This window comes from Pseudopodoces humilis, chromosome 1, assembly GCF_049639895.1.
Source record: "Pseudopodoces humilis isolate 2021_Gansu_Grassland_sample_001 chromosome 1, ASM4963989v1, whole genome shotgun sequence".
Lineage (NCBI taxonomy): Eukaryota > Metazoa > Chordata > Aves > Passeriformes > Paridae > Pseudopodoces > Pseudopodoces humilis.
Window position 1 is genome coordinate 32,822,768 of NC_142200.1, and position 25,233 is coordinate 32,848,000.

The 25,233-nt window shown below is 39.7% G+C and overlaps 1 protein-coding gene across 10 annotated transcripts in view; it reads right to left on the bottom strand.

The window, feature by feature from the left end:
- Positions 1-25,233, bottom strand: part of SULF1 (sulfatase 1) — a 184,488-nt gene that overhangs the window by 14,278 nt on the left and 144,977 nt on the right. For all 10 annotated transcript variants that reach the window (XM_088060696.1, XM_088060702.1, XM_014257499.2 and 7 more), the window contains 6 exons: positions 19,178-19,328; positions 17,992-18,167; positions 17,312-17,440; positions 16,993-17,049; positions 15,881-16,010; positions 2,123-2,339 (listed from right to left, as the gene is read on the bottom strand). In XM_088060696.1, the coding sequence (XP_087916822.1) occupies positions 2,123-2,339; positions 15,881-16,010; positions 16,993-17,049; positions 17,312-17,440; positions 17,992-18,167; positions 19,178-19,328 (860 nt within the window). The remainder of the gene's footprint in view (positions 1-2,122; positions 2,340-15,880; positions 16,011-16,992; positions 17,050-17,311; positions 17,441-17,991; positions 18,168-19,177; positions 19,329-25,233) is intronic.

The following is a 25,233-nucleotide window of genomic DNA, read 5'->3' on the forward strand; positions in this document are numbered from 1 at the left end:
GCATCAGTTCTAGTGAAGTTTTTATGTTAGTGTCTTTGAGAGACTCAGGCTGAGTCTTTCCTGCAAGAATCTTTTAAAGGAGAAGATAGTGAGCCTCACTGAATTTTTCATTCAAATCACCCTTTCCTAAATTTTTTCAGCAATCACCCGCTGTCAGGTGAGAAAAGTCTCAGTTAAGGCAATGAGGACATTAGTCTTCATGAACAGAAAAACTAGTTTCAAAGCATCTTTCTGGTCTGTAACTGTATTACTCTTCAACAAAATTATGTAGAAAGATTCATAGGTTCAGATGGGACAATTTCTTGCTTTTAAAAGCCTCTGATGATACTGCTTAGTAAACAAGTGGCTGAAAGGGTGGAATATATAGGCATCTCATCCATGTGTCACCTGAAGACAAGACTAAATTAGTAATTCCCTTAAAAATATTTCACCATTTTGAGTCTTTCCCTGCTCTGCTCAGAAGAGTATTAAGGTTGATTTATAGGAGGCAGAGAAGAGAAGAGGTGTGAGAATGTCGTAAAGAGTTAAAGCATAACAAAGCAACTTTTTCTGATGCCTCCTTCAGATATTTTCCATTCTTTCCCGACTTTCTCTCTCCAAGTAACTTGCTCCAGCCACAATCCCCTTTCAGTCCTTGCTGGTGACTTGGCAGCACCTCTTTCCAAGGTACACAGAAGGTATCTCCCTCCAAAAATATCACTTGTGGGAACATTCCCTGATTAGGGAATCACCCTGGCAGTCTGTGGCATGCACACCTTCCAGCAGAGCTCAGCCTGTACACACTGTGAGGTGCCTTAGATCATACTAAACAAATGGAAGAAATTAGATCAAGACAGTAATTAGGCTGAACAATGAGACAACTTAAGACAGACAATATTGTGGTTGAATGTACAAAGAATACCAGGGATTCTTGTTCACATCCACAATGTGGGGGGCTTTAAATCAGGAAATATTTTGAATGATACTGACATTATTTTCTTAGTTCATAGACATCTGTGCAGCACCTTCTAACTTTTGTGTTTCTCATACAACTTGCTTTGAAGACCCATCTTGATTTTATTCCCCAGTCTTGTACTCTATTTAGAGAGCAGGAGAACACAGCCTGGTCTTAATGAAATTCTATAATCTGCTTCTATTGCTACAGCTACAGAAATTCACTTACTTTACTGAGCAGTGAGAGGAAAAATCGCGCTCCATTTAAAATAATAGCTTCTTCAAATAGGCTTCTTTTGTAGAAGTCATTAGCAAAAACAAACCCAAGTGCTGCAGTCCTAAAGCCCTCTTGTACAATCCCTTCAACCCACGCTCCACTAGAGGACACTGCGATCTCACTAGTGTCCCTGCAGGGATGGACGCGAGAGCCGAGCAGCGTTTCAGCCCGACAGCAGCCCCGCAGCGCCTCGGGGAGCAGATGTGTGCGGGGCATCACCAAACAGCCAGGGAATTCTGCCTTAACCGTGCTACAAAAAGCTTGCAGGGGCCCTCGGCAAGCTGCTGCTGGCCCCAGGTCACCGCGGGGGCCACCGGGCTGTCATGTCTGAGCTGTGCGAGAGATGGCACCAGAGCATCACCGCCACCGCACCGAAGTGCTGTCCCTCCCCGCCACCCAAGGCACGAATGGTGCTGTTACTGTTGCTACCTGAATCACGGAACGGCTCGAGTTGGAAAGGACCTAAAAGAACACCCAGTTCCAGCACCCCTCGGGAAAGGACCTAAAACAATACCCAGTTCCAACACCCCTGCCATGGCAAGGGACACTTGTCACTAGAACAGGCTGCTCAAAGCTCCCCCTAACCTGGCCTTGAACACTTCCAGGGATGGGGCATCCTCTGGACAACCCCACAGTACGGAATTGCTTCCTAATATCTGACCCAAACCTACTCTGTCAGAGTTTAAAGCAATTTCTCCTTGTCCTCTCACTAAATGGTAAAATGTCCATCTCCAGCTTTAGGCCCACCTTAGGTACATATTACAGAGGCAACTATGCAGAATATGACTACCAATTATGAACATCTTCACTAGACACGAAGGTGAAAGGAAGAGCATACTGGTAGGAAAATGCTCTGCTAGCCATTTCCCTCTGCTCTCTGCCTCAGAGTCCAAGAGATCAAGTAACACTTACTTTGCACATTAGGGTTTCTCAGGAACTGTCTTTGATTCTTCCTTTGGGTCCTGCTGTTCCGGTAATCAGCGTCTCCACAGTTGCAGTCTTTGTCTTTACCACTGTATCCCCGGGCGTGGAGGCTGCGCGTTCTCTTTCTGATGGCGAGGATGTCACCAGACACCTTGCACTTGTGAATTCGAAGTTTGCCAGAAGCATCCTCTGTGCACTGCCACTTCTGCAAGAGAGAGACATGAAGATGATTTCCCAGCAGCCTTCCAAACCCTGTTGCTATCAGGCAGGCAGTAAAAGGAGACAGGTAAATTTCTTTTAAATTTAAACAGCCCCTTAAATAGCAAACTAAGAAGGGAAATATTTTAGGGCACAAATTCAGTCACATTCTTCACAACGTCCTTCTCATGCTGGGGAAATATAAGCTTGGATGGAACCACTTCAAATCTGCATCAAAAAAATACAACCCAGACAAAAACCCAACCAAACAAAAAACTAAAAAAAACCCATCAAGAGTATCTAGGCTACACACATCCTTCAAAAGAGCAAGTAAAAAGTCTTAATCTACAAGTCAAGGAGTACTGGCAGGGCAGTTTTCACCAACTTTTTGTTTTCTTCGAACAAAAAAATAGTCTTTTTCTTTGTTCTGTGACTTGGATTTTCTAGCATGATTCAGAGAAAAATAAAAAAATCCCCAATGCACAGATGAAGAAGAACTGGTTCTGTTGTAGAGGTTTTTGTAAAGAAAAGGACAAATTGTGGATGTAATCTATAGAAAAACACATAAACCATTCCCTATAGCCAGCAGGTGCAAGCAAGGGGAAGAACCTTAGGGACAGTAAACTAGAAATTATCTTGGATAAACTCCTTTGGATTTATAAGTCATGAGATTTGTATGAGACTTGGGAGGAAAAGCTCTGGAAGGAGTACCTGTAAAGAGAATTGTGTGTGTGGTGAATATCAGAGCAAGTGTGGGAGAATAAAAGGAAACAGATTTTTTTCCAGTTTGTCTGCACAATATCTGTCTGACTTAATTATCAACATCACTGAACCAGATGGAAGATTCCAGGTGGATTTTTCCAGTGGATCCCATCACCTTCACATTTCAAATTAAAAAGCAACTGGGAAATTAATTTCCTTTCTGAATCATCTTAAAATCGTCTTTAAAAACCTAAATATTATATAACAAAAAATAAAAATGTGTGGGTGCTGAGAGATCAGAGCTCCTTTGCCCATACCCAAAGCTTGCTATACATGGCACTCACAATACACTCATAAAATAAGAAATCCATGAAGATTTTAAGTCAGTAGTAATCTGAATAACCATAGGGAGAATTAGAAAGAAAAGAATAAAATTTATAATTTTAATACAACCACAAATTACTATTACTCAGTGAGTTTTGTTCACTTTTGCATCTTAAGCCACAATGACCAGAGTCTGCATACAAAGCACTAAACTTAGCTGGATATTGCAAAGAAAAAAAAAAAATCAGTAATGCTATTAGTAGCTGGAACCTTTTAGCTGCAGTTTCAGTAAAGTTTCTCTGTAATGTGTCCCTTTTTTGGTTCCCATGATGGAATAGCATAAGTAGTTTTCTCTTGCCTCATTAATAATAACAAGACAAATGGATGCCAGTGCTAATGGAGTTGCCAACTTAATTTTTGAAATGGACACTAATATCAGAGCACACACATTTTGGTAAGTTCCATTAACTAATGGCTGCTCTGGATATTTTGGGGATGCTGTCATGCTGACTGAAGAATGGAGAAAGGAAACCGAGCCTCAGGTAGATTTTCTGGCCTGACACCCTGAGGAATGAGCTGATGTGGGTCTGAACCACAGCGCCATGAGGGCACTCTCTGGCCTAACATGTGGGCTGAATTAATGGATTCCATACTGAGATCCTCCTGTGGATTGCCATGATTCTGATCTCAGAACAGTAAGCCATGTGTAAAAGTACATTAATTTGAACAAATCTAATAGCTGGCAGAGAAATTACACTTGTGCCCAATCTTTCAGTGTAAAGGTACATCTACAAGTGACAATGTAACTTTCTACAAGAAATGGTGTCCAAGAGCTGTAAAGCTTTGCAGATTTTATTCTGCAATAGCATGTGCTCTCTTCCTTCTGCAGCAGGAGATGATTGTTACAGGATGAGAGCTGACTGCAGCACTATATTTCCTGTGTTTATTGGGTACATGTTACAGTTATAAACATATGGCACTAGTTTTTAAGGAGTCTCAAAAGCAGCATTTTAAAGTAGAATAAGTATTCTCTTTGTCTAGCATTAATCATAGCAAGAGGTTGTAGGAGTGGCTTCAATAAACTTTTAGATCATTTTTAACAGTATTATGACTAACACTGAAACAAGACGCTCTGTGTCTAGTACAAGCCAATAATAGTTCCTTATTTAAAACAGGGATTAAATGTGATTCATTTCCTCTTTTATTTTTCTTTTTTTAATTTTACTTTAAAAAGTGTAATTATAAAGATGCTTCAGAGTTCAAAGATGGAATTTTCAGTCTAACTTTCCTGAATCCCTGCCCATGCCAGCATAACCAGGCACTGAGAATGCCGTATGCAGTTATGTCATAATGGTCTTTCTGCTCATCTTTAGATCTCTAAAATGCATTAATGCACATAAATGAAGATTCTGACTAAATGCACTGTCCCTTCCCCTGTTTTTTACCTTCTTTCCCACTTTGAATACCAAATTATTCTTTGAAGTTCAGGACTATTAATTTTGGTTTCTGGATTACCATTTCTCCATCAATTAAATAGTCCCATTATCATATACACAAACTAAATATGTGTCCATTAAATTTAAATTTGTATATGTTTTCTTATTTTCCCCATGTTTATCTTCTTTCTTACAGTCATATTTCACAAGACACCCAAGACAATCTAACAATTCACTGTTGCCATAGGAATATAGGATAGTCCTTGCTTCTGGCTGCATGCTGATTTAGGGACCCCTGCACTGATTTATTCTCACCTCAGTAGGAGAAAAGAGAACTAACTCAGAATTAAAAGCTCTAAACTAATATTAGAGAAAAAACCAAGTCGCTGACATTTGTCTGCAACAAGCTGTTTTATTGTTTCAGTCATGTTGTGAAACTTCATCTGTGTCAGCCTTTTTCTTTGTCATTGACTCATCTTTTCCTCCTTTCATCTCATTTCATCACCTACCCTCCAGCAACTATTTCCCTCTCACCTCAGCTCCCCACTTTCAGTTCACATTCTTCCTTGATTTAGGTTCAGAGGGAAAGCGAAGGTGAAAAATAATCTTTAATGCTTCCACATCAGTGGAGCCCTGAAACCCCACACCTGAAAGCTGATGGAACTTACCCCACTGGGAGGAGCTTTGCTGGTTTACAGCCACCTTGAACCAAGCAGGGTTTGTTCTGCATATGCGCTTGGAGCCTTGGCTGGGTTTGTGTGTGCTGGCTGTCAGCCCTTCCCAGTGCCTTCCCTGCCCCCAACAGCAGATTGCAAAGGAGCTTAGGAAAGGCAAAAATGTAAAAGGACTGAGCAGCTAAGGGTTTTGGGTTTGTCTTGTTTGAAAGAAGCGGGCTGAGGGGCAATGTCATTGCTCTTCACAGCTCTCTGAGGAGGGCAGGCAGAGAGGGTGATATGGATCCAGTGATAGGACATATGGGAATGGTTCAAAGTTGTGCCAGGGGAGGTGCAGATTGGACATAAGGATGCATTTCTTTACCAAGAGAGTGGTCAAACACTGTACTGGCTTCCTGGAGATGGAGTTGTTGCCCCAAACCTGTCATTGTTCAAAAGGCGTTTGGAAAGTACTGTAAATGACACTCCATGGAAGTGGTCAGGCAGTTGGACTCAATGGTTGTTGTAGGTCCCTTCCAGCAGAAATAGTTCTATCCTATCCTATTGTGTTGAGGTAATTTTCTTTACAGTGGCTGGTTTGGATTTGTGCTGAACATAGGGTTGATAATAAAGAGATGTTTTTTGTTATTGCTGAGTAGGGCTTACACAGAGCCACAGCCTTTTCTGCTTTTTCTGCTGCTACACTGGTGAGTGGACTAGGTGTGGCTGGGGAGGGTTGGGAGGAGACACAGCTGGGACAGACAGCCCCAAATAACCAAAGGGATATTCCAGGCCAGAGGACATCATGCTCAGTATATAATGTGGGGGGAAGGAGGTGGGAGAAGGGAACATTTGGAGTTATGACCTTTGTCTTGCCAAGCCATTGTTACATGTGACAGAGCCCTGTTCTCCTAGAGATGGCTGAAAAACTGCCTGTCCCTGGGAAGGGGTGAATAAATTCCCTCTTGCTTTGCCTGCACACACTGCTTTTCCTTTCCCTATCAAACTTTATCTCAACCCATGAGTTTTCCACCTTTTATCCATCCAAGTCTCTCTTTGATCCCACTGGTGGGAGAGAGAGTGAGTGGTTGTGTGGGCTTAGTTGCTGGCTGGGATTAAACTACTATACCTGTCCTATCCTATATCCTATCCTGTCTTATCCTATGCTATCCTATCCTGCAGAAGTTGAGCCACTTTATTCTTTGCCAAACCTGAAGTTTAAACATGCAAGTTCCTATGCCTGTTCCTCAGTGTTGAGGCAAGCACTGCAACGGTGCTGCAGCAGGAGCTTTTCCTTGGATAATGGCACTAGCATCATGCACTTTCTTCTGGGGGTAGAAGTTTGCCCTCATAAAGACATTTCGAAGATCAAGGGTAGAACATGGGCTGGTTAAAAGGGATGGTTTGTACTTGGTGGCTTTGCTTTGCCATGCAACTGGCATGGCTCCGGCTGTGACTTGCAGTTACATAAGGAAGACAACACCAATTGACTTCATAACTACCTGGGGTCTCAATTTCCTGGTATTAATCAGTTGTGCCATAGCCTTGAAATTAAGTCTATTTCATTACTGATTATAATTAGGGCATAATACTATACATTCAGAACGAATCATTGTGTCGCCCTCCACTGTAAATAGCTACTTAGGCAGGACTTCCAATCAGCTTTGGGCAGTTAATAGACTGTAATGGATTTGAGACAGTTGCTGCTTCCTTATGTAGAGGAGAAATGAATTAGACAAGTCATGAAAAGTGTCCCAACAGTAGGCAAGCTAAGGGTTTCTATGGAATGTAAACACCTAGTATCTGCAGTAGACAAGTCAGTGTTAAATACCTTGTCAGATTTTATCACGAAGTTACAAAACCCTGAAAAACATGCAACCGGAAATATAACATAGCAGCAATACTTTTACAGGTGCTTTTTCATTTTTGAAATGTATGACTGACTTTGAGTATTATTGCTCAGCCTAGGGAATGTTCAGATAAGACCTGAAAAATGAAGACTTCATGAATTTAAACATGTCCTCAAGATCTCATTTCCCTTTTTTCCTGTTTTGAAAGGTATGCTTTAAATTTGAAAACAGTTTAGATGGAAATACCATTACAGGCTGAATATATGTGTAGCATTTTCCTTCATTAGCAGTAACCAGATCTGGGGGAGTGCCAGGGGACTTGATGTGATAATGCTGGAAAAGGAGTCTGGTTCAGGGCTGTGCTAAAGCAATCAGAGCTGTCTTGCTTTTGCTTTCTCTGGGCCATTAGAAGAGGCCATGTCACACAACATATTGAAAAGTGCCCTCTAATTAGTTGTCTACAGTAAACAGTACAGAGTAGCAGCAGTTCATTTCTGCTGAACTGGACCTGAATACTGAGAAATGTTTGCTGGCTAAGGTCATGTCCTCTGTACATTCCCATAGAGCAGAACTGAACCCTGGTCCTGACCATGGCTCCTGAATGCCCCTGAAAATACCAACCTGTGTTGTTTTATCTCAGCAGTACTTCAACATTGCACAAGCACAGCTGTTAAACAGGGATGGTTTGCCAGGTTCACTCAGGGAATTTGGAATTGCTGCATTTTTGTGGGGAAAAAAAAAATAAAAAATCTCCTTCTCCATTTTAGAACTGAGCTGATACTGCCTATAATGGCAGATCTCAAGTTTTGTACCACTCTCTCATAACTGAACCACTTTCTATTGGGTCATGCTCCAGAATCTGACAATATGAATGTATTCAAAGGTAGTTATTTATATACAGCCTTAGCCCCTGAGAAGTGTTCATGAAAAATGCAATGGTCAGGGGATCAACATGGAGGGAAGAAGTTTGTCCTTTAAGAACTGATGTAATATGGGCAGAAATGTATGACAGGCTTTAGAAATACTTTCAGATAAATGCACAGGGACAGAACTGAAGGAAAAAAAGAGTGAAAGAATTAATCACTGGATAACAGAAAAAGCAATATAAAAATTGGCAATTTTGAGCTACTTCACAAGTACGAAGTATCTTTTCTTATGAAAAGAAAGAGAAAATTGCCCAGAAATTTTTACAGACTACAAAATTTTGCATTCTTGCAGTATAGACAACATTGATTTTAAGTTATAGCAGTTCTCTAGTTATAAAAAGTGCATGAACTGCATTGTCAGTTCTAGAAATGCAGGCACCTAGGTCAAGAGAGCAAATATTTCACCTGCATAGCATTCTCTACCAAATCTATTAAGTTGCCTGTAGTTAGAACTCAATGTCAAGAGACTTCTGTTGTTATCCAATAAACATCCACTCTCAGATGCAAACAAATAGGAGCCAATGAAAAGGATAAATTTAATCTGTTAGCTATAAATAGTAATACAAATAATAATCTGTTACTATTGTGTCACGTACATTTAACTTGCAGAGGACTTAGCTTTAACTCTCTTTCACTGCATACTTTAAAATGGAAACTCTGCAGAAAGAGAACCTCAAAGAAGTACTACAGAAAGTGTTAAAAATAATTCTTGCATAAATGATATTTTCTGTCTAGAGATTTTTGGTACATAGAATTACTTAAAAAAAGGTTAAAAGAAATTGCTTTGTTAACAAAAGGTGCCACTCTACCAGAAAGGTCTTTCTGCTAGAGAACACCAGTAAGATGATAGTGAAAAGGTTGGACACAGCCGTGCATTGAAAGAGATGAAACCAGGATCTTCCAGGAATATCTCTGGATTTTATCCAGAACAGACTTCATACATCCAATTAAGAATTGCTTGAATTTAAAGAATTGTCAAATCTGGGAAGAGCCACTCTCTGTTTGATAAAAGCTTAAATATTTAGGCTGAACTGTGAACTATTTAGGCTGAAATATGAAATACCATGCCTTGAAAGATTACTTTTAGAGATAAAGGAATTTATCTTCATATTTTGTTTCAACTCATAAACAGAGTGGTATTTTAACTAGAGGTATCATAATTTCTGGCAATTCCTATGAATTCTTGAGCAACTAAATTGCAGGCATGTTTCTGTCAGCTATGAGGGATGACTCTTCAGGGTCTAAAGTGAGGAAGGGCTGTTCACAAAAGCACTGAAGTATGCACCTAGTTTTAAGCACATAGCTGATCCCAAACACATGTGCTTCCAGTTAAGCCTGTGCATAGATGCTCCACTGAATTATTACTAAGAAAAGATGGTATCAGTGGGCAGATGGTAAAGAAGAGACAGCTTTGAATCAATGCCCTGGTAAAACAGTTTGACCACTATGTGCCTTTTGACTCCTTCAAGTATGGGGAGTTTGTTCTGGAATCTGGAGAATACACGGGTGATGTTAATATGCCATAGCATAATTTTAGTTGGGTTTTAGTGGCTGCTCAGGGTCTGGCTGTCAGTGGCTGGCCAGCCATCTGACACTTCTGGCCAGCTCTTACCAGTGTATGTGTTTTTATTCATACTCTGCAGCTGGTCATAAAGCTGACCTATACAAATGTATGGTCTGTGATATTTATTTTATGAGAACATAGATACTCGAGCCAAACCAGACTACACCTAATAAGCCCCATTCTAATTTCCTTTGCAATATTATCTGTGAGCTGATTGATGGCAAGTGTTCTTTCAGTATGACAAATAGACGTGCTTTCGACTGAATGCTGATATGATAATTTGATAAATATGAATATCAATAATAAAATTAAATACTTATGCTAGGTTTTTAGAGGGTGAAGAATACATGAAAAATAGGAGTACAGGCTACAAAACACACTTTTTGGATCAGAGCCAGGAGATTCTTGCACATTTACCACAAAGCTGATGTTTGGATTCAGTGACATTTCTCCAGTGACTACCCGTAAAGCCTTAGATCACTGTAAAATACACTGAGACCTAATCTAACTAAAATCTCTCTGTACAGCCTTCAGGCATTTTCTCCGAGTGAAACATTATGTCCTCAGGGTGGTTTTGGGATACAGTTCCTCAGGAGGAAGCACAATATTATGCATGTCTAAAAAGAGAGCACAGGGAAGGTGCAGTTACAACGTTATACCTGTCTAGCACGGTGTGAGTTCAGGTGCTCGCATGTCATCCCAACATGGGCAGCATGATGCATTTTTCTGTTCTGCCCACTGTCAGTGCTCATTGGAGCTGGCAGAAGGCCATGGATCTTTACAAGTTTCAGGCCTTTGCTGTTCACAAACTGGAAGGTGGTGTCGAGCAGATGGTAGGAGATGTATGCCCATAAAATAAACAGACCTGTGTCTGGGTTTCACTGCTGAGTCATCCAATCTAAGAGCTGAAATTTTAAACACAGTGCTTAGCAGTCCTTATTTTGGGAGGGTGATTTTTTTTTTTTACCCTATTGGGAAAATGTTAAAAAAATATTGTGGTTTGTGTAATTTTTCTAAGAGGATGAAAATGCATATTTGGCTATGGATTTGATACTGATTATAAATAATGGATTGAGCAGTACACTGGAGACATCCAGCCTATCAGTCACCAGACCTCATAAGGTAACTGTGATCTGGGAAAGAGTGTTAGGTCCCAAAAGTCAAAACTATGCCTTAGGAAAATTCCTATGACTCAGACTGGAGAGAAAAAGAATAAATACTTATGAATTAACTCAGCTCCTTAATTACACGTTTAGGTAAGGGAAGAGAGAAAGAAAAAATATAAATGAAAACACAGTTAACATGGTTTTATTTGATATTTGCTAAGTATCCAGAAGAATTTCATGAGTGAGAAGATGGAATGAGTTCAAGAAAAATAACCTGCTGGAGGATTTAAGAGCAGCTTGCCTCTAAACCTCCTGAACTAACATATATTCTTGTCTCAGGTTATTCCAGTGGAAAGCTGAGAAGAGATTTGTGTCATGATAACGTTGTATTAATCCAGAGAAACATTTGTTCACATGTTATTTTTTCTGCTCTGTTGGAAAATTAACAAAGCTTTATTACAACTTGACACCAACTGTTTCCCATTTTAAAACAAAAGCAGAGTTATGCTGCAGATGAATCAGTATTTCTGTGCAGTGTAGATTATTACTGAGAGGGTAAATATATATCAATGAAATATAAAAATTCCCTTCAAACCATTTAAGTATTAAAACCCATCAGTATCCACTGCTAAACCAACTGGACAAATTTGGCATATGAACTGTGACATAAACCTCCCGTTCCCATCATAATTTCTTGAGCATTCTCTCATGGGGAGATGTGGAGGGACCACAAAGGAAATGTCTACTCTTCTCCAAGCCCCAAAGCTGAGCTGGGAGCCCATCAGCTCCTGCTCCCTTTGCCAGGGAAGTGAACCTGGCCTGATATGATGGGACTGCCTGTGCTTTGGGTGAGCACAGATCAGCAGCTGGGGCAGGGCAGGAGCTGAAATCTGGTCTATACCCAAATATGACGTGGGCAGGTGACCTATAACTCACTTAGAAGTTCATAAAATTAACAGCACCTCCCAAGTTATGAAATTGAGGAGGAAAAGGAAAACATGAAATCCTCAAGGCCAGGTACTAAGCAAGTAAAAAATTAAGAGCATGTACTAGAAGGAACATCTGGAGGTCGTTTATTTCATCCTCCTCCTCAAAGCAGCAACATTATTAGGTTTGGATGTATCCTGGGGTGGGCTTTCCATGGCCTCTTTGGGCTCCAGCTCTTAATCATATTTATGATTGTGCACTTTTTTCCATGCATCTATTTAGAATATCCCTTACTGAAATTTGTCTCTTACTGAAAGACCTTTTGCTGTGCACCTCTGAGACATACCTTGGTCTGTCGTCTCTCTAATTAGCTATTGGTTAATCAGAGGAAACAATTAGCTTCTTCCTTTGCTTTCTATTCCCCTGACTAAACAAACCTCTGCCCCTTCTCAGTACTTCCGCCCCATCTCTGCGGTCCTCCCTGGACTTGCTCCAGCGCACTAAGGTCCCGCTGCTCATGGAGATCCCCAGCTGGATGCAGCATTGCAGGTGCAGCCCACAGGCACCAGGGAGAGGTGAGCACTCGCTTCCCATGACCTGTTAGCAGTGCTCTTGCTAGCACAGCTCAGCAGGAGCACCCCTGTCCTTGGCACGGGCTCACTGCTGACCCCCGTCAATGACTGCGGAACATAACTCCAGAGTGAACGCACCCGATGCACATCTCAGTTCTGAGATGTTCTCAGGGAGGTGGGTGAACACTTGGAAACTGTCCTCCCATAAAGGGGATTATGAAAAAAACAGCAAGGGGACAGCGATCTACAATGTGATCTATAATGAAAGTGATGCAATCTGTTGATGGTGCTAGAAAATTTAAATACATTAAAAAATACCAGTGAAAGTATTTAATATTTCTATTTTACAGGTGTTTAGTATCTTCTCTTCACACCCCCTGTTTTTTAAGTTTATCTATTTTCAGATACACATTGGACATATAAAAAATAAGAATTTTGAAATTTTAATTAAAAAAATTATTATGCTAGGTTCCTTTATATTCCTTTCTTTTAAAGAGAAAATAAGCTGAAGCAAGTATTAGCCTGAGTACCACATCCTTGGAGATTTTGGAACAAGCAGATCTCAGGATTGCACCTCATTTTAATACAGGAAAAAATATTATTTTCTCTTTCAGCTTCCTTTTCAAATAAACTGCATATTGACTACAGCAAATTTAAATTAAGAGCAAGCTTTTAATGGTGCATTAATTCCCCAAATGCTTATTCTTAGTTTCAGACATTTAGCAGCGACTTCCCAAAGACCAGTAATTTCACTATTTTAGAATCTGTCAGCAATTACTCATTCTGTGAAAGTAATTTTAATTTAACTGATGTTAACTGCAACTGATTACAGTAAACATAGGAAGTATTATAAGCCACCGTAATTTAAATGAAGATTTTATTTCTATATATGCATCTATGTAATTGAAATAAAATATACAAATCTCAAAAGATAAAACAAAGTTAATTCATGCACAGAAATATTTTCTCTTTTCTAAGAGGTGCAAAATGACTAGAGCAAATCTGCTGCAGGAACCTCATATTAAACTATGACGGCTCAGAAATTAACACTGGAACACATTTGGACTAAAGTACATTTATTTGACCTACTAAATTATTTAATTTTTTTTAAGAACTTCTTTACATGGAAAAAAACCCCTGCAGACACTTATTTCACATTGCAATGCCTCCCTGAAGTTCATATTAGTCCAGTGTGTTGGTCCTTAACTTCACACCTTACCTATTCTATGCTGGCTTTCCTGTGAGCACCACAGGTAGTCTGTGCTTGAGAGAGAAACTGGCCTTGCTTCCCAGGGCTAGCATGAGGGAAATGGAGTGGGAGGAATGGGTCTGCACCCCATGGGCTGAGCCCAGAGGATCCTCCACCCCTCACCACACTCTGCCTAACAGAAGTTTTCCATAGGCACATTTAACTTCAGCATCCCTGCAGGAAGCCTTCAGGATGTTGGAATTACCAGGGACAGCCTTGATCTATTTTTTAAAGTAAATAATGTATACACACCAATGGCTGTGTCTGAAAATTGGTCTTAAAGAGGCCAATTCAGCTCTTTCCCTTATCCAGCTGTGAGGGATGGCTGCTAGGCTCTGTGCAGCCAACATATCTTCAGCATTGAAAAGACTTTGATGAGAGTTTGTAGGTGGGAGACCCACTATCAAACACTATTGCTCTTGTAGCCTCCTTACTGACTGCAGCCCTTCTTCCTTCACCCTTTGATCAAACTGGATTCACCAATACAGGATGGACTACTGCCCCAAGCTGAGAACAGGGCCGTGAGCAGGGTTTCCTACTGCTTCAGGTGTGGTACCTGGTCAGGATACCTGGTCACCTTTTCTATTCATATGTGAAAAAATAGTTATTACAAACCTGGATTTTGGCATAAGAGGTAATTAATATAAGGAATTGAATAAATACAAGGAATTGCAAGGAAAATATTTTGTTACTTTAAAAAGAAACCTCTTAGCGTCTAACAGTCTAAACTACTTCACTGATCTCCTTTAGTTTTTATAAAACATTCAGATTTTCAAATTTAATCTCTGTTTACAATGGCAGTGCTTGAACCCCTGAAAACTTTGCCCTTGGGTGAGACTGCGATGCTGTGTATATCCCTTCAAAAGCAGCTGCATTTAAGGAGCATGTGCGAGGTGAGAGCTGTGGCAGAGGACCCGACCAAGGATGTGACAGCCAAAACATGAATCCAGTCCAATCTGTGATTAACCACGAATTACTGTAACCCTACCCTGTGTAGGAGGCGAAGGGGAAGGGCAGGGACGGAGCCTTTCTCTGGGTGAGCTGTCCCCGGCGCCCCCGGGCTGGCCGTGCCGAGCGCGGCCTGCCCGGGCCAGCACCATGGGTGGCAGCGGCGGCCAGGCCGCACAGAGAAGGCTTTGTGCCCTCCTTCCAAACAGCCCACCGAGATCCCAGCGCCAGCCCCACGGCTGCTGCAGTGGGCTGAGCAAACATCTGAGGGGAAAGCGCAAGCTCCAGACTCCTGGCCTGCCTGGGAGAAATCACCTCACACTTCTCTGGGGAGGTGTGTGGGGATGGGGATGGACTACAAGGACGGCAAGGCAGGCACAAGGCACTGCCTGGGGCCCCCAGCCTGTGCCCCAGCGTGGCTGGAGGTGGTGTCAATAAGAAGGCGTACAGCTCGCCTACACATCTCCCCAGTAAATCCATCTTCATGTGTTACCATAGGTGTAGCACTAATTTGGGATGGATTGAAGAGAATTTGGAGTCAGAATCGCTTTTCTTAATTTAGCTCTCTTCTTGTGCATGCACTGCAGAGATGCAGGTGTAAGCTTAGTAGCCAGGGGTGCAGTAATTTCTGGTTTTATGAGCAGGCAATTAGACCTTTGTATCAGAGTCAGGTGTTACACTGAAATCATTAAGGCTGCAAGAAGAAAAAGTAATGCTCGGGAATGGGTATCACTGCCTGAATCCTTACAGTGACCTGAAAAAGGGAGTGTTTCTGGGCAAGGGCACCCTTCCATTTAAAGTGTTTCAATAAATAATAAAGGATGATTATTACTAAGTGTGCTGTTCAGTTGTTCATCCCAGCAAATGAAATAATGTGTAATCTTAGGACTAACCTGCTTGCTTTGGTAATGCTTTGAACTAGCCTGGTGAGCACAAGCTTTCACTGCTCAAAAAGATTCTCTCCCTTATTAACAATTATCACTGAACTGTCTTGCATATTTATTAATAGACACAATCAAATAAAAAGTAGACATTTCATGTTATGTTTGTGGACAAGAGTTTTACCACAAGTTCTGTACTAAGACAGCAAACAAAGGACCAGGTCTTCAACATTTTAAATTAGACCACTGCTTAGAGAAATTTGTCTGGTTTTCTTTAGCTCTGAAGATACTAACAACAGTGAACTTTTAGTTACCTTCCAAAAGCCATATTCTTCAAATTCTTTTGACCCATAGTGAAAAATGCATGTTTCCCTGCGACACCTAGAAAACTGCAGGGAGTCATGGCTTACCTGTCCTGGCTGTTCACAGGCTGTCTGGTATCTTGCTTGTTGGCATAATTCTTTTACTCTCTCATACTTTGGTAGTTGATTAGACTGCTGTGTGTTTTTGTTGGATTCCTCCTTCTTGCGTAGAAATTTGCTTATTAAAAAAATAAAGCGAAATGTTTTAGATACATTGTTCTAAGCCCTAATGATGAATGTAACTTGAACAACAGAGCTACTCGAAGGTTCAATGCCTCAAAGAAAAAAATCCCCACACTTCTGTTAATGACTTTTGATGTAGGTCACATACTGAAAAAAAGGCTCAGGTGATTGGCTGAAAATTGCCACAAGATAAATAAGTGCTGCTAAAATACGTCTAAGTGGTACAGATCAGCACCATTCATACATAAATGAAGGTTCTCTCACAAAGCAAACCTCTTTGAAGCAACACTTTCTTGGCTGGAAAACACAGCTGAAGACACAACAGGACTTTCATACTCAGCACAAGCTTGGCTGTATCTTACATATTACGATGTGTCTTTTATGCACTGCTTTGTAATACAACAGACAAGGTTTTCATAATCTGTAAAGTCATAAAGTGCCAAAAGGAAATTGCTGTAAAATTTTTACCCACAGAAAATTTTCGCTGCAACAACTGGCAAGGTACGAGGGCATAAGGAGTTATCAGCAAAGAGAGGAGCAGTTACAGTCATGAATCTTAACTACACGTAAGTCTTAGCTGGAACTAAAATGAAGAATGTTTCTAATATATGATGGAAAATACAAAATCAGATGATAAGAGGATTCTACACAGTTGGATTTCAAACAGAGATTTGAGAAGAAAATGATTCGGATAATGACAAAACTGGGCACAAGTACAATGTTAGGGAAAGAGGCTAGGAGAATCACCAGAAAAGCATGCTTCCAAATTTCTTCAGAGAAGGGGATTAAGGAGCTCAGTAGATTGCAAATGCAGTGGTGGGAAACTAGGAAAAAAGTCATGCCTGTCAGTTTGCTTGCAAAATTTACTGCTTCTCTGACCATAAAAAAGAAGAGGAGGAAGCAGAAAGGAAAGCATGCACAAGGGAGTGTTCCCAGCAGGCAGACTCTCCCAAAACTCTCTCACCCCTAATAATTACCCTCTTTCCACTAGAAATGTGTCACGCCAAATTTTGGTCTTCTTGTTTGTCCGAAACCTGAAAATAAAATAATAACATTTACTGCTGGCACTGAAGCATACCACTGTAAGTGTTAACAAATTATTTTTGAAAAAAAAACAACTCTCCACTTATATATATGTGCAATTTTATAGATCTACTACTTAAGAGACTTGAAATGGGAAAGTTGTGGTCGTTGCCATGACACAGCTCATTTTCACAGAATCTGTTTTTCTACTCAGTTGTTGATTTACTAAGGTGTTTGTTTCTGAACTGGCTAAAAAGGGAACTTGGGACCCACCTGTTTCCTGGTCTCTCCAAGTCCAGAAGCTTTAGTACAGATTTGCCATCCATATCTGGAGGTGTGTCAAGGCCTGCTATATCCAGAATTGTTGGAGCAAGATCAATATTCAGAACTATCTGAGGCACTCTGCAAATCAACAGGAAAGGTCATAGTTGCCATGTGTTCAATGTGTAAGTCTTCACATTCTCTTGGAAATAGAATGATAATTAATGCTTATCAGGGCTTTGAAGATGTAAAGCTCTACAGAAGTGCTAAGTTTAGAAAACCCCCTTTGAAGTCTACAACTGAGAATGATAGGCCAGTACTGCAGACTGACATCACAAAGAAAAAGTTAAGCACAATAAAACAAGGAGGTGCAGCAGCAACACTGCTCTTATCTCATTGACAATGAGGGCATGATGCTAAATGACAGCATGAGCAGTAAAGATGAGTGCATCGTTTCTAAAAGTAAAACCCAAGTTTAACCCTACAGGACTGTGCATTACACAGTTTTCTCATCTGCATTATAACTTATTCATAATATGCAAAGTGAAAAAACTGCCTCTTCATGAGACTCATTGCTCTGCAATAATAGGGCATCCTTTATGAAATGAAACTAGACAGAGTGATAATCACATGCTCTCAGAAACATTTTACATTAGGCTCAACAGCTGTGCTAGAGACATAAGGGAACGTACACTGATCCCGGCTCCACACTTGGACCACGAATAAAGAAAGGAACTCGAATGTCGAAGTCATACGGCATTGACTTCCCCTTGACCAGTCCGAACTGCCCAATATGGTATCCATGGTCAGCAGTATAAATAATGTACGTATTCTCCAGTTCTCCCATCTCTGCAAGCATTTGGTGTAGCTGCAACCCAGCACAGAAAGAACTGAGTTATATGTAGCAAAACATATTTTATGCAGAATCATGTATAACCATCATGTATAACCATCATAATCCTTAAATATGCAGGACCAAACATGGCATCAATGATGTTGACACAGATTCTGGGGACTGGCATTTGTACATCTTGCCTTTATTGTGCTGTGAAAAAATCAACATACCAGTTCAATGTCACACTTGACAGAGGGGACAATTAAACAGCTCCAGAAAAGTAGAGTAGAAAAAATATGGTAATAATGGGGTAGTTGCCTTAGTATGTCCAAAATTCATTGTGTACTCAAACACTGCTTGTGAAAAAAGTCTGCTACAGCTTTAGGGGAAAAGGTACTCAGATTTGATTTACTGTGCTAGTCTACAACTTTCTCATTTCTTACAGTTGTGGGCTTGGGAAAAAGCTGTAAATTTTTATTAAAGTTTAAAGAAATCTCTCTAGGGGAAGATCTTTAGTCATGGTGCTTGATTTTGGAACAAAAAGTCATACAAAGTAAACCTAATAGTTCATGTATCATGTTACCTATAATTAGCAGTACACTGCATTGCCTAACTTCTGCAAACACTTGTAGACTGACACCTGAGTTGCTGTGATTTGCCAGTTCCCAGATTTCAACTGAAGGACAAACTGTGAAGGGATTGTGTGAAATTAATAGAAGTTGTCATGTGTGCACCTGTGTCTATCCATGTGTACAAACAGGTGATGCATCTTCTGTTAATACCAGGCTTTACACTAGGCCCAGTGGCTTTTCCCTTTAAGAAAGCCCACTATTTTTTTGAACCAGCAATTGAAAGAAGAAAGCCAGGAGCTTGGCTTCTTGTTGCAGAGAACCAGAATTCAATTCCACTGGGAAAAAGTGGAGTAATTCCTCCATACAATGACCTTCTCCAGAATGTTGTTGGTGAAGGTAAAGAAAGAATTAAGGAATTTAATTTTGTTATTGACGAATAAGATTGTATTTACAGCAGTCTCTTGCACTCACTCTTTCCATAGAGTCGTCAACTGACATCAAGGTCTGAAGTCTTTTGCGCTGCAAGACATTGGTAAACTCCATGTGGATTGGCAGCATGGGCCCCGTGTACTGCATAATCCAGTGCTTATCCATGTTTGGTGCGTAGTTATAGCTGGGAGTACTGGAGGAAAAGAGCAGATCTGAAAAGTTGTGCAGCATGACAGACATCAGAGGGAGGTGGAAACTCCTCCAACAAACAGTTAAATCACAAATTCCATGTGGTATCTGACAAATATCAGAAAACATCACTTCAGTGGCTTCCAAGATTCACTGGGTCATGTATCACCTCCTCAAGATATTTTAACCACTTACTTTCCAAGCTTCCTTTCAGACTCAAAGATGACCACAAGTTCCATGTTAATATTTAGAATTTGCCAAAATCTATTTCTCAAACAAACCTGTAATCATTTAAAAGGCTTATCTGCATGATGCATCCCATATAGATAAGAAAAATTAAGGAAGTCAGAGATAAAAATGACTGTTTACTTAAGGTATATTGCCCTGTTACTTCCAGTAGAGCAATTACTTTTAAATAAAAGTCAAAGAAAGGTATTTTCCAGTGGGACAAATAAATATAGTAGTCAGTATAAACAACACCACCAGTGTTACAGCCAGTTCTACACTAAATACTGTTGAGGTGTTATTTTCTATGTGAATGTAAAGCACAGTGCATTACAAGCACAAAATTAACCATGACAACAAAACTGAACTAACATGGCTATTGATACTAGTACTACGAAGAAGTATGGCACAGAGTCCTATCTAAAGCAAGAAATGATGCTTGAAGAGTTTGCACAAACATCAAAAGAAATATTTAAGAGCGGTGTTCCAGCCACAGCCAGTGTATTTTTGAAAGATAGCCTGTAAGAAACAAAAATATTTTCCCAGAGATATCACCTTGGGAGAAAATGTGTGGCAAAAAATGTGTCAAGTAAATTTTCTCTACAAACATATTACAAAAGTTCTCCATCCATCTTGTTTTTATGCCTAGCATACATGACAATTACAAGGTGAAGAGAAAGCAAGCAAAATCCATGTCCCATAATGGTTTCACCTATGTATGAGCAGTTTCCTTCTCTAGAAAGAAGGAATCTAGGTTCTGTCATTTTCATTAGAGTTCTTTGGGTTTTATTTTCCCCCTGTTTCTAGTACACTGCTGTACCTGATACATGAATAGCAGCATTATATTTGAAAATTAAACATAAAGAGAAAGTGAAAGAAATACTGTTGGGTGATTAGATTAATTTGATTCTTTTTATTCTCTTTTCAGTTTGCAATAAAAATGCAATTCAGTATTAATTTACTGTTTAGGTACTGAAAATTATAGCATGTGTATTTACAAAAGGTACATTTTCCCCACTGAAATATGTATGTGTAGTTGTCTTTTCTTAAAATGAACAATATCAGAATATTGTGTAATGTAGAGTTGTACCTTAAATCCTTCACTTAGGTTGTATTTTTCTTTACATGGTTGCATGTGATCCCAGAATGGTGGAAGCAGTTGATTTTTATATCAGATATCAGATATCAAATGTATAACCTTTAGCTACACACTCTGAGAACAAAAACCAGCAGAAAGGATAATGTAGTAAACTGATAATCAACTTCAATAAATTAGTGGAGTCCACATTTTAACTGGAGAGCATTATTTGAGGAGTTAGAGTTTGACAAGTATGCCTGTATTACACACAGCAAGTTTTGATTATTCTACTTAATCATTAGACTCAAGGGAAAAGAGAAGTGATGCAATAATATCACAGGACTCCAAAAGAGATTAAGAAGTATGAGAAGGTTAGCTCCCTACTGAGCAAAGACAAGCATAAACTAGAATTCATTTTCTGATGAAAAATCTTTTATTTCATGTTGAAAAGTCAAAGTTTTTGTAGTTTCCCATGGTAGAAGTCTGATTTTTAAAATGAATACTGTCATAATATTAATAAGATTTATCCCAGGAGCACAGCCCTCTGTGTTGCTGGATAGCTAGCAGTCCTAGCAGAGGGAGACCACTGAAGAAGCAAGTCTTAGGAATTTTGTCACCTACCACTTATCAGCTATCAGACAGAAAAGAAGGATACTTTCAGTGCAAATTTTTCTCTGTTTCCTTGGAAGTTTGTCAGACAAGACGTTTTCCCATGAAGGAGCTCATTTTTGATTAATCAGCCTTTCCTAGTAAAACCCTGCTTTTTTTCAGTGGGGTCCTGAGTGCCCCAGCCACAGAGCGATGAGGTGGCTGTGAGCTGTGCTCAGCTGGCAGCGTGGTGACAGCCTGCTGCTGTGCCAGGAAGGAGAGCCAGCTGCTGAAGCAAGCTCAGGTCTTATGTTCCCAGGCTATTGTGAGCAGCCTCCTCCACATAATGGATAGTTTTTAAAAGCAGCACTCAAGGGTTTAGCAGGGCAGTTAAAACCTTTCACAGACACTTTCCAAATGCATTTTGAATTTTCTGGGTGAGAAATGCAGCAGGCAGAGAGGGAGCAGAATTTTCCTCCCAGACAATTCAAGGAACAGGAACCTTCTGTGAAATATCCAGTGTCACTGGCTGATGGATAAATGTGAAACAGGGGTCCATAATGTCAGAAAAAGAGTACTAAGGAAGAGACAGAAAGGAATTCCAAAATCCCACAGTTTGTATACGTTCCTTGTGTACCCCTGTTTGTTGGACCTTTCAGAAATCCACCAGAATGGCACTGGTTGCCAGGCACAAGATCTGACACTGCCCTAAAATCTATCTACCTTTTTTTTTTTTGGTATAAATGTAACCAACCAACCAACCACCCACTGCAGACGTAAATCTTAGGAAGAATATTGCTGACTTCTGGAAACTTTTCCATGTAGACAGTTCTCTTCCTGGTCAGTGATAATTTTTATCACAACATTTTTTTTTCTTGAAGCAGCTGGAGATATCAGTTAAATGTTCAGCTGTTATAAGTCCTGGAAGGTCCTTATGACATGGTCTGTCACTCTTTCTATTCTTCCATTTTTGGGAACAACTTTGCTCTGTAATAACAAGTCCTGCTGTAAACTAACACTTGACAACTACATTTTCTTGATTCCCTTTTGCACTGGAAGTTTGAAGTCGAAGATGTGTGCCATGTCTTCCACCATCTCCTCTCAGTCGTGGAGTCCATCTTGTGTTGAGTACATTTGTTGATCCATGATCAGCAGACAGTGCCAGGTAGCAAATTATTTTCAGGTTGTCCATGGCCTCTAGGTCTGGCAAGCTGCTACTGTAGTACTTGTCATTCTTGTAGAATATACTAACTTGGACAAAACTAGATTGTCCTGTTGCTCACTTTTATTTGTCCAGCACATACTGTGAAGAAGTTAATACACAGAGACTGCTTGGCACTCCCTAACAGATCTGTTCTGGCACTGGAAGATATTAAATTCATAAGATTTTGAATTGATACCCTCAGTTAAACTAACCAAAAAAATTCCAAATACTTAACAATAACAAATGCTGAGAGTAAGCACTTTCCTATAAACGCATACTCATAATGAGAACATTTCACCCTGAGATTTTGTAATCAGTCATATATGTGAATAAGTATACAGAGAAATTTACAGTGATAATCAAGTGATCTACAGACTATGGAAGGAATAAATATTGGCAAGAAGTAGTGCATTTTTAAAGAAAGATTCTCCACAAAATCTATAATTTGTCTGTAAACATCAGTTCAAGTAGATACTTATGTTGGGAGAAAAGGAGCAACATTAGCACTCACTGCTGTAATCAAAAGGCCTCAGTAATTCTTTCTGAAAACATATTTACTATATTCATATATTTAAATTTGAACTTCAAAATTAAGAATGCATTTGGCTTTTAAGGTACCACAACAACTTTAAGTTAGGCAAGAAACAATAAAAATACCCAACAGTGCCAAAAAATGGATGCTTGTACTTAAGGATCAATTAAAATTGGGTCCCCAAACAAATAATTCAAAAATGAATTTCACTAGCTTCTGCTAGTAACTGAACTGAATTTTCATACTGAATGAAATAAATGGAATATAGCCCTTTTGAAAATCATTATTACAAAAAGATATTTTAGAGTTAAGAAAGGATTGGGAAACTACAGCATGTTTTAAGAGCTTAAAGAACTTAGTATAACTTTAAATTAACATTTGCTTTCTAAAAAATTAATCTAAATATATACATGTCTCTAACAGATGGGATACTGTGGAGAGAAAAAAGTATGTTTCCAAACATTCCTTCAATTGCTCATAGTAAAAATCTGTGTTTGCCCCTATTTACAACCTCCTAATTCCCTCCTGTTTCTACTCAACAAAAGAAATTATGTTCACAAAAATACTGCCTAAAAATGTTTGGTTTGAATAATTCCAAGAAGTTCTCAGGGGGTTTTATCCCAAAAGTGTTTGGCTAATCTTCTGTTTGGATTGGGAGTCCTCCAGTCAGTGAAAATAATACAGGCCTTAGATGCCCCAAGAACATTTTCATTTCATAAAAATAAAAGTCAACAACATTATAAAATAATACCTCTTGTAAAACTGATTGAGAAAAATGAATAGTTTCTGTACAGAATTAGCACCTCTGTTATTCTTTGAAATGTGATTAGCAAACATGGCATAAGTGGTCATGTTTCTTCAAGAGAAAATAAACAAAGGAAGCAAATTCTTTGTTTCCAGGGAAAGTAGACTTCCAGGTTTAGACACTGTTCTTGGAAAGCAGGAAGGTTAGGTTCTGGGCAAAACTAAAAGTGAAAAAAAACCCCACTGACCAGTGGCCATGGTCAGTATTAATGTGAAGTTGAATTTCACCACTCCGGGTCCGCTTTTGATGCATTTTAAAAGGGGACTCTTTTAAACCCAGTGATATTTATAGATCTGGGTATGCGGGGTATGAAAGTTTCACTCCTGAAGTGTAACAGAACTGCTGTATTTTAGAATAAAGAATTGAAACAGGTTTTGCCTGTTATATGTAGCACCTTTTTCATTTAGGAAACATTACTTGTTGCTCCTGCAGAAGTTAATTGTGCAATCAGAATATGATCTACATTTCTATTTCACACTATTTCTTCTTGTCTTGTTTAAAATCACACTCCCAATGATGTGTGTGATGATTTTGATCATTTATCTCTAAGTCAGGAGTCCAAGCAGGCCTCGGGCCAGTAGTGACACTACACACTGACACATCAAGATTTATTACTGATGCAAATTCATGATCCCACCCTAATGGCCCCGTGTCTGCATTACAAGAAGTACCATTATTACTGACAGATGTTGGAGACTCAGCCTCACAGCCAACTCACACCCCAAATTCACACTGAAGACTGCTCTGGGGATCCAGTGCTACAACACTTCTTTTGGTGCTTCAGTACTGCAGACACTCTGCTACCTGCACACCTGGTTTATCAGAACCTTTCATGAGATCTTTAACTGGAAATATAAAATTCTGCCTTTCATATCACCAACCTTTTCTTAGCTTGTGGGGGTTTCTGATCTATTCCAAGAGAGATCAGATTCCATTTATATCTGCTCCTCCTAATGTTTCTAGCTTGGCAATAGGATTACTTCCATAATAGTAGTCATAAAATCTGGCTGTGAGTCCTCCTGCCAGCCCAAGTATTTTAACTCAGCACAGCCAGCAGTGTTTCAGATTTCCATTTTTTTCATTCTTCAGTAAACCTGCCTCCTGCAGGTTTTTTCTTCTAATGTTTGTTTACTTCTTGTTTACTTCACAACTTATAAACAGCTTAGGTCTGATTCACAGTTCCCCTAAGACTGGTTCACACTGAAAGGTAAAGGGAAGTTAAAGTGCCAGTGGCCCAGAGCGTAACAGATAATTCAGGCTTTCATCAGAGCATCCTTTGAGTCAGAGCTTTCCTGCTCAGCTGTCTGATGAAACAAGGTTGTCTTGTAACGTAACTTCATATTTAACAAAAACATTTCCAAAGGTCTAACAACCCTGCTCCCGAAACAGATGATGTTCATTACCACAGCAAAAATCTATGTATTGCTTTCATCTAGTACATCTTCTCTAGTCCCATTTTCTTCCACAGAAATAATGT